Source organism: Camellia sinensis, chromosome 13 (assembly GCF_055761805.1).
Source record: "Camellia sinensis isolate YWXY chromosome 13, ASM5576180v1, whole genome shotgun sequence".
NCBI classification, from domain to species: Eukaryota; Viridiplantae; Streptophyta; class Magnoliopsida; order Ericales; family Theaceae; genus Camellia; species Camellia sinensis.
In genome coordinates, this window is record NC_138973.1 from 46,087,753 (window position 1) to 46,097,500 (window position 9,748).

Here is a 9,748-nt window from a genome sequence, read left to right on the forward strand (position 1 = left end):
CTTGTAAGTCACATACATTCATACTCGACGACACCGCCACTAACACCGCTACCGCCACCGCCACGGCCACCGCCACCGCCACCGTTGGAGGTTCGGTGGCCACCACGAGCTCAGTGGAAGGGCCATGAAGAAAAAGGAAAAAAGTGATTAATTGTGGAAAGAAAGTAGGAATGAAGAAGCATGGAGATAGAAGATAGAGGAAGGGGGAAAAAAAGAGAGAATTTTTATTTTTGGCCAAATTTTGAAGCTTTGACCACATGCAAAAAGAGGTGGAATAAGGCGCATGAGGGGTGAAATGAAAACTAGGCCATAAGGTGAATCCAACAACACAAAAATGAGGCGAAACGGAGTTATGATGGGGGAGATACAAGTGCTTGAACATGTGGGTTTGAATAAGAAAATTTTGCCCAAAGAGAGAAAAATCTTATTTTTTGGCCAACTTTCGGAACTCTGACAACACACAAAAAGATGTGAAACAAGGCGTATAAGGGGTGAAATGAAAACTAGGCCATGAGGTAAATCCAACGACCTAAAAATGAGACAAAACGAGTTACGACGAAGGAGATACAAGTGTTTGGACATGTGTGTTTGAATCTGAAAAATTTGCCTAAAGAGAGAAGTATCTTATTTTTTGCCAACTTTCAGAGTTCCAACGACACACAAAAAGAGGTGAAACAAGGCGAGTGAGGGGTGGAATAAAAATTAGGTAATGAGGTGAATCCAACGATGCAAAAATGAAGTGAAACGAAGTTACGACGAAGGAGATACAAGTCTTCGAACATGTGTGTTTGAATCTTAGAATTTTGCCCAGATTTCGTTAGTTCAATCAAATGGATATGGACGGAGGGTTCAGGTTGAAACATTGAAGAAATTCCATGGTTTAATTTGTCAAAATTGAAACCTTGGGGTTTAAATTAAAAAACACGCGAAATCCTGAGATTTTTTTTTTTTGCAATTTGCCCTTTTTTTATTTTAAATTTTAACAATTTTCTAGTTAAGAAACTCTTTGAAAAAACAATTCACTAAGAGCATCTTTAAACAATTCACTAAGAGCATCTCCAACGGTTCAGTATTTTTTCATCAAATCTGAGTAAAAAATGGACGATTTCCTCAATTTGATATGAGTTGTTCCAACAGGTGCACTGTAGCTTACATTAAAAGGCAGGGACGACCAGCCAGTTGACCGGATAAGGCACTGAATTTTTTTTTTCCCCCTCCATTTTTGATTGGATTGAGAAAGTGAGAAAAAATTCAATAGACAGAAAAATAGTGAATGAGCTAGATCAAGATTATTTATCTGCTACAGGGTTTGGAGGTGGTGGAAAGGTTGGGTTTGGGGGGGGGGAGGGAGAGAGAGAGAGAGAGGAGACAACTTACTCGTACTCACACACCATTATGGAGAGAGAAAGCAAGATAGAGGTTTAAAACACTAAATTTATGAATGAACAACGACTAGAGTTTTTCAATTTCTACTCTATATATACACCTTCTGAGTTTCTCTAAATTCCATACTCTCTTCCTCTCTCACTCTCTCTCTAAATCCCAGTTATTTCTCTTGTTTTCTTTGCTCTACAGATCTAAGGGTTCTTGTAAAAGCTAATCAGTGAAGTGGGCTTTAGGTTTTGAAGCAATGTTGGAGTACGAATGGGGAAATCCATTAACAGTCATGCACTTGGGCGAAGAACCCACCGGAGATTCCGACCCGAACCGCCAGATTTTCGATCACTACGCTCAAGCTTTCAACGAAACCCTCGTGAATTCAACTAGGTTTTCTCAGAATCAACACCACTTTCATCAACCACAACTTTTTTTCCACCACCCCCAAACCCAAGCCTACTCGCACTCTCTCAATCTTTGCTTAAAGTGTCAACCCAGTTCGTAGACCAAACATGGCTGTAGCTCTGCATTTTCTGTCTAAATCGGACGACCAATGGGACAACCGGCCAGAGTCTGACCGATTGTCCGATGGGACCCACCTCCAACAGAAATGCACAGTGAAATGGTAAAATCAGACCCAACTTCTCAATTTGGTGACAGTTTTGCTCCATTCTCAGTTTGATACTATTTTGATGAAACCGTGGAGCCAAAAAAGATATACTTTTTCACTAAATTCAAATTTAGTGATACATCTGCTTAACCGCTAGAGATGGTCTAAAGATGTCCCCAAAAATGGGCTGAAAAACTTTCCCAAATAAGGAAGTTAAAGAGGGCCAGAGATTTCATAACTGAAACAGAGAGTACACACAACCTCCTCATGAACAATAAGATAACCACTTGTAATGTAAGATCCTTTTAACACAATTATTTCCTTTACATCAAGAAAAGATGGGACTTCAAAAATTAAACGAAAGTTTAAATTCCAACTATAATTTGGACCATCTACTAGAGCAAGAAACCTAACATCATTCTTACAAAAAGAACCCTATAATGGGATCTCCATTACCTAAAAGCATTTTCCACATGATTGTACTTATTCATCCAACTCTGAATCTTTGGCACAACCATCTATTTACTGTTTCAAAAATCAACTCCTTAATCCTCTGACATCTCTCTGAACCTGGCAATGGCCTTCTTCTGAATGAGAGTTCGATAACTGTCTCCAGCTTGCACCTCCAAGTTTGGATCCAACTTCTTTTTCTTTTGACTCCCCAGTCCCGCTCTTTTTTCCATTGCTTGTGCTTGCACAGGCTCTACCATGCCACTCTCATCCTTCCCAAGTCCCTGCACATCAAATCACAGAGGAAACAACAAAAAACGACACCCCAAAGCAATGTCAGAATCCTGCTAAATGTGGAAGAAACAACCACCGGCTACTACTATACCTTTCAAACTTCGAAACTCCTCATATCATTAAACGGAAAGAAACAGGTGACTGGCAAAACCAGAGAGATGAAAGAAAATATGCAAGTGCTACTTTTTGAGGATTCAAAATATAGTTTATATATCTAGCCAACTCTTAATGCTATGTTTGGTTCACAGGAATGAAAATGGAATTGAATGAAATGCTCATTCCCTAGCTTCTGTAAAAACCCATTTTCATTCCAATGAACCAAACACTACCTAAGGGTGTGGAAAGGGGAGCCTCTAAACGGTAGTTGCAGCCTGGGTTGAGCCCACAATGGGTGACAAGTTGTACATATATAAGCTAAAGGAGAGATACCAACCACTCTTGCCTCTAGCGAGAGTCGAACCCCCGACATCTCATACGTGAGAGGTGGGGAGATGCTACTGGGCTAGAAGCCTGTTCGCACAAGGGCTACTTGTATAACAAATCTAACTTCATAAAAGGTTAGAAACAACCAGACAATGTCCATAAGACTCACTTGGCAAAGAAGTGTCTCACCATCAGATTCGTAAGAGGCATATTTCACTAGCTTCTAGCAAATACTCAACACACAAAATGTAAACGGGTGTCCAAGAGTGGAAAATGTTACCAAGCCTTCCTGCCAGCCCATGTTGCGAAGCATCCGGTTTCCCAAATTATTCTCATCAATGGCTTTGTCTGCTGCAATCACCTCATAACTCTGCACATTAGTAGTATCTCCAGAACCACGTCCTCCCCCAACTCCAGGGGGAAAAGGCATCGAATCGATTAAACCCCTTTTGGATGATGAATCGCGATCTTGGAAGTTCAGGATTACGTAAAAACAAGGGATTTTCTAACAAGTTAATACAAATATTGAGAAACATAAAGCAAGCAATCAACCACTGACCTCATAACTCAACTAAATTTTGTCAAATGTCCCATGGCTATATGTATAAAACTACTGAAATTACCAAGTGCAATGATTCTAATCTTTTCAGGCATTTCTATAGATCTAAAAGGTGCATTCAAGAATGGCTTCATGACATGGAGTCAAGGGCTAAGCCACCATATAACAAATTGTCAAGTGAGCTTACTTGAATCCCCAATCCCAAGGTCAGAGACATTGTCTCCAATGGAAGATGTTGAACCATACAAGCTCCTCCTCTCAGCCGCCCGATCCCTATAGGTAGTTTGAGGTTGTTCCTTGTGAGTAGAAACTGACTGCACTGGCATCTCAGAAAACCTCCTCTTGCCACTTCCAGAAGCCACTGGTGGTGTGTAAGAACCCAAAGCAGATGCATCTGTTCTAAAGGGTGTCAAAGTTGTGGGTGCATCTGTATTCATTGATGAAGAACCAGCAGGGCATGTAGCAGCAGCAGCAGATGAAGAGGATGAAGCTCCTACGAAAGTTCCAGGATACGAACTATCTGATTTCACCACAACCCTTCCTCTAATTAACCCCTTTACAGTACCCCCTGAGCTGCTACTAACCGACCTTGGCTTATCCTCACCCTCCAAACTAACAGACTGGGCAGCAGTCATAGATGTGGTTGTGGTAAATCCAGAATTGGTAGTTATATTCTCCTTCGTGATCACTGCTTCCATTTTGTACCTGCTCCTTGTGGACGCTCCAACAGAATTGGATTTATCTTCAGCTGAAGCAGCTGGCTGATTGTCATCAAGAGCTACACGGGGTGCTTGCCCTTCATGACTCCTCTGCTTCCACATTGTCAACACATTACTCATTTTCTTCTTGTTGGCCAGAATACTGCTCCTTGAAGCAAGCTTTATCTCTTTCAACTTCTCCTTTTCTTTCTTCTCAGCAGCTATTGCTGCACTAGCAGCGGCCTGAACAGCATCTGGCAATGACGCAGCCTTCTCATTTGATGTTATTGTGGCAGCTGGCGCAGAAATAACTACTTTCCTATTGGTTGAACCATCGGATGCCTTGGAGGATTCAGTTTGTTTTCCTTTTCCAGCTGTTTTATTGTCACTCTGATCAGAGCAGGGCACATACTGCTGAGTTTGGTGATCATAAGAATACCAAACCCCATTGTTACCATCATAATATAATCCTGCACATTTATAAAAAAATAAAATAAATAATAATAATAATTGTTAAAATCCACCTACTCTCCACCTACTTCACCCACTTAAACCTACTCCACTTTAGAATTTCCCATCTTTACCTTCACCTACTCCACTACACACTCCACTTCACCTACCTCTACTCCACTACACACTCCACTTCACCTAACCCACTATCACCTCCACTACACCTACTACCACATTACCTTCACCTACTCCACTACACACTCCACTTCACCTACCTCTACTCCACTACACACTCCACTTCACCTAACCCACTATCACCTCCACTACACCTACTACCACATTTTCTTCTATATATAGATTGTATAGGAATTGTAATTAATGCATCTTGTAATCTATCAATCAAGACATCAATCAATAATACATAAATTCTTACATGGTATCAGAGCAAGGTTAAGAATTTAATATTTTTTCGCTTCACCGGCGGGCGGCAACCTCGCCTTGGCCGCCCGCCGGACCTCAACCTAGTCCGCTAGAATTGTCTACTACATACCTACCTCCTCATCATATCTTCATAACATCTCATTCTCTCTCGGCATCATAGTAGCCGTGATACTGCTCATACTTCTGGACAGCGGAGAGAACATCGTCTTTCTCGATCTTTCCGCCGACGCCGGTGGCGAGATCCAAGGCTCCGGCTTTCGACATCACTCTCCCCAAATAGTCCATAGCAGCTTCTCCACCGGAAAGATACTCCTAACAGCAGCGGAAAAAAGGTGTTTCCCTCAGCCAAACAAGGCTCAATAGCTGTGGTCCTCATCAAAATACGTGTAATTGCTACTCCTGAACTTGGTTTCCCTATCCTTGCTAACAAGCTTCTCAAATGCTTCCGGGCCATGTTCTTCTATGTACTTCTCAGCAGCAGTTAGAATGTCATCTGGCTTACTGAAGATGTCCTTCTTCCTTGGGACATACTAGACGTTAACAGTCTGCTGTGGGTTAAGAAAGAAAGGCCTCAAATAATGCTCATAAACATATGCAGCACCACTGATACTCTTTATGATGGTGGATATTTCAATGCCATTACAACACAGCACCTTGAAATTTATTTTATTTTATTTTCTTATCTCTCTTTCTGACCATTACAACACAGCACCAGCACACTTGTTCCCACCTTTCATCATGGTCTCCACTTTCTTTTTCTTTTTTTATATTTATTTTAATCCATCTTTTTTGAAAACAAAACCAATATCACTTTTTTTAATTCCTTAATTTATTTTAATAACATGAGTGGCCTCTCTTTTCCACCATCTCCCTCTTTTTCTACACAATATTTTTGTACCACCGCCCACTCCATGATTTCCATATTAATATTATTATTATTATTATTATTTTCACAAAAAAAAAAAAAAAAAAAAAAAAAAAAATTCATTCCAGTTGATTTTTCTGCCTTACCACACCTACCATTCGAGTTTGCCAAACACACTTATTTTATTCATGTCAGGATCAACCCCGATCATAATTTTACACGAAAAAAAAAAAAAAAAAAAAAAAAAAAAAAAAAAAAACCACCACCATAACACACCCAACACCCACAGTGGGATTTTTCTTCTCTACTCTGCTGCAGATCTCTTCTTCTTTCCTCCGTCCTGGGCGGCCCTTGACGGTGCTGCCTCCGTGTTTCCTACGCCGCCGAGCACGTTCACTCCTCCATACTCCTCCACTGCAGCATACGGCGGACCTCCAAATCGGAACATCACCGTGGCCTTCCGCTTCAGCTCCTTATTTTCTGCTTTCAGCACACTTATCTCTGCTCGCGCATCCTTATACATGCGTTGGAGCAGAGCCAGCTGGGAATTTAAATGCTGCACCTCATTTGTCCTACTCTGCAGCCGGTTCGACAAATTTGTGACCGCCGTCATGGTTTCCACGCATGACTTCAGAGTATACTGATTAGCCTCAATATCAGTTTGCACCGCCATTTTTTGCTCCACCGACCGCATCGGAAAGTTCAATGGAGCAAAACCAGAGGTGTTTGGTTGAGGTTCACTGGCCACCGCACCAGTTATTTCTCTTATGGGCTCGTTCAGTTCTGGAAAGAGCGTGAGCAGGTTCTGGGTAGCTGGACGGGAAGAAGAGGCCATGTTTTTGGGTTGCTAAGTGTTTCAGCGAAATAGCAATTTCAGACTGGTAATGTTCGGAAGGGTTGGTGACAGAATGGCAACAAAGTGTTCCACAGTTTCTCTCTCCGCAGAGGCAGAGTTTTTTTCAGCGAAGGGTTGGTTTCAGAGGTTTCAGAATGGTATGCCTCAGCCTCAGCCTTCGTCTTGGTTAAATAGCCGAGGCAGCCACGCGTATCGCGCGCCTCTTGCCGCCCGACAAACTGGCACGCCTTTTCATGGCACATCTTTTGACAAAGTGGACACGCCTTTTGATGGCACGCCTTTTGATGGCACGCCTTTTGATGAATTGGGCACGCCTTTTGATGGCACGCCTTTTGACAAAATTGGGCACACCTTTTGAGGGTGCAACTTTTTAAGAGTCCGACAAGACTCTGTAAACTGTCCCGACATTGATTCCGGTTAGTTTTTACAAGTGTCCGACAAGACTCTGTAAACTGTCCCGACATTGATTCCGGTTAGCTCCTTTATGGGTCCGACAAGACTCTGTAAACTGTCCTGACATTGATTCCGGTTAGCTCCTTTATGGGTCCGACAAGACTCTGTAAACTGTCCCGACATTGATTCCGGTTAGTTTCTACAAGGGTCCAGCAAGACTCCGTAAACTGTCACAACATTGTCTTCTACAACGGTCCGACATGACCCCATAAACTGTCTTCTACATCGGTCTGACACCACCATACAGTGTCCTCTACAACGTTATGACACCCCATACAGTGTCTTCACCAACGGTCTGACACGACCATACAGTGTCTCCTATCCTTTTTTATTTTTATGTATTTTCTTGTTTTGTTACTCTCTCCAAACTCAAGTTGGTTAGTTCCTATCCCCCTTGAGTTTGCGGGGGGCTGTTAAAATCCACCTACTCTCCACCTACTTCACCCACTTAAACCTACTCCACTTTAGAATTTCCCATCTTTACCTTCACCTACTCCACTACACACTCCACTTCACCTACCTCTACTCCACTACACACTCCACTTCACCTAACCCACTATCACCTCCACTACACCTACTACCACATTACCTTCACCTACTCCACTACACACTCCACTTCACCTACCTCTACTCCACTACACACTCCACTTCACCTAACCCACTATCACCTCCACTACACCTACTACCACATTTTCTTCTATATATAGATTGTATAGGAATTGTAATTAATGCATCTTGTAATCTATCAATCAAGACATCAATCAATAATACATAAATTCTTACAATAATAATATAATCCTGCAAAACACAAGAATAAATAAATAAATAAAACATTGATCTTCATCAATCAAATTCTATTTGGTCTACTCCACTAGCACTCGTACCCGTCCAGTTCATTAGCAGCAAAAAGCATGCTTGCATAAAAACAGAATACATATTATCATAGATATGCTTCACCTGATCATGGCATTAAAAATAAAAATAAAAAGATTAAGGTTGCGTTTGACAGAGCTTTCTAAATATGATTTGAGAGTAGGAGTTGTATTTTGAGTTTGTGAGTTTTGGAATTATGATTTGAGTGTAGAAAATTTGTTTGGTGAAAGAGTTTAGAAAAGAGTTTTGAATTGAGTGGGGAATTTTTAATGTGACATATGATATTTGATACAAAAACTTACAACTTATAACTAAACACACAACTCAAAATTCTATTAAAGCTTATAAAAAATTTTTAAAAATTCGGAAAATATTTTTTTCGAATATATAAAAATTAACATGTGTCAATTGTGCAAAAAAAAATTTGTACTGCTCCGGTCAACCGACCGGACGACTGGTTAGCCCAAATTTTCCCGCTAAGACAGAGTTTTCAAAATTGAATGTGGAATTAACTTTGGAAAACCATAAACAAACATCGAATGCAAATAAATAAGTGAAATCATAGTTTGAAAACCATTCCAAACAGAGCCTAATACTTTATGTTACATATTTGTTTACCACTAACCCAATTTTAACTAACAAACCATGCCTTCATTGATTAGTATTGTTTTGAATTTTCAAAGTATAAAACAGAATATGAAGATATTCGAATATTTCACAAGTTTTCTCACAATTATAAAACAACAAAAAGATGTTGAAATCAAAACAATAATGACATTTTCTATCTAAGAAGTTGCGAATGTCAATATAAAATATCATCCTTTCACTCTGTTTATGACAATATCATGGAGTTGGGGGGCTTAAGGCGGGTTTAAGGCTTCTAATGGCCATAACTCCATATGTTCTTGAGAAATTTAATCTGTGAATGAACCGATAACAAATACACAAAAAGAAACTGGTAGGAGTAAATATTTTTTATAAAACAAAAATATTAATTATTTTCAAGAAATATTCCTCATGAAAACTTTTGTATATCTCCACAAATTAACCCTATGTAAACCTCAAAATTTGGAAGAAAGATCCCTCATTAGTAAATTGGATAGGTTTCTTAGCAACACCCAACAAATACTGCTCTCAAAGTTGTACAATTCTATTGAGTGTTGTCTCTCCTCTCATCTCTCTGAATAGTGTAGAAATATCGGGGCTCTACTCAAAATTTCAAATATAAAAAACTTTGTAACTATTACTAAAATTACATTTTCTTAAAATAATCCAAACTAAAAACCATCAACAAATGCAGAGCAATCCAAGCCAACCATAAACTCCAAAATAAAAATGCTGTCACAATGCAATGGTCAGTTGACAGCAGAAATCCAAACCAGAGGCCCTTTAAAAATTG

General features: G+C 40.2%; 1 protein-coding gene across 1 annotated transcript in view; it reads right to left on the reverse strand.

The window, feature by feature from the left end:
• Window positions 1-2,255: 2,255 nt before the first annotated feature.
• The window catches only part of LOC114298527 (SUPPRESSOR OF ABI3-5), a 24,061-nt gene continuing 16,568 nt past the window's right edge, over window positions 2,256-9,748 (reverse strand). The window contains 3 exon segments of the mRNA XM_082902152.1: window positions 2,256-2,721; window positions 3,435-3,622; window positions 3,901-4,881. Of these exon segments, the coding sequence (XP_082758278.1) occupies window positions 2,533-2,721; window positions 3,435-3,622; window positions 3,901-4,881 (1,358 nt within the window). The 3' untranslated portion in view covers window positions 2,256-2,532.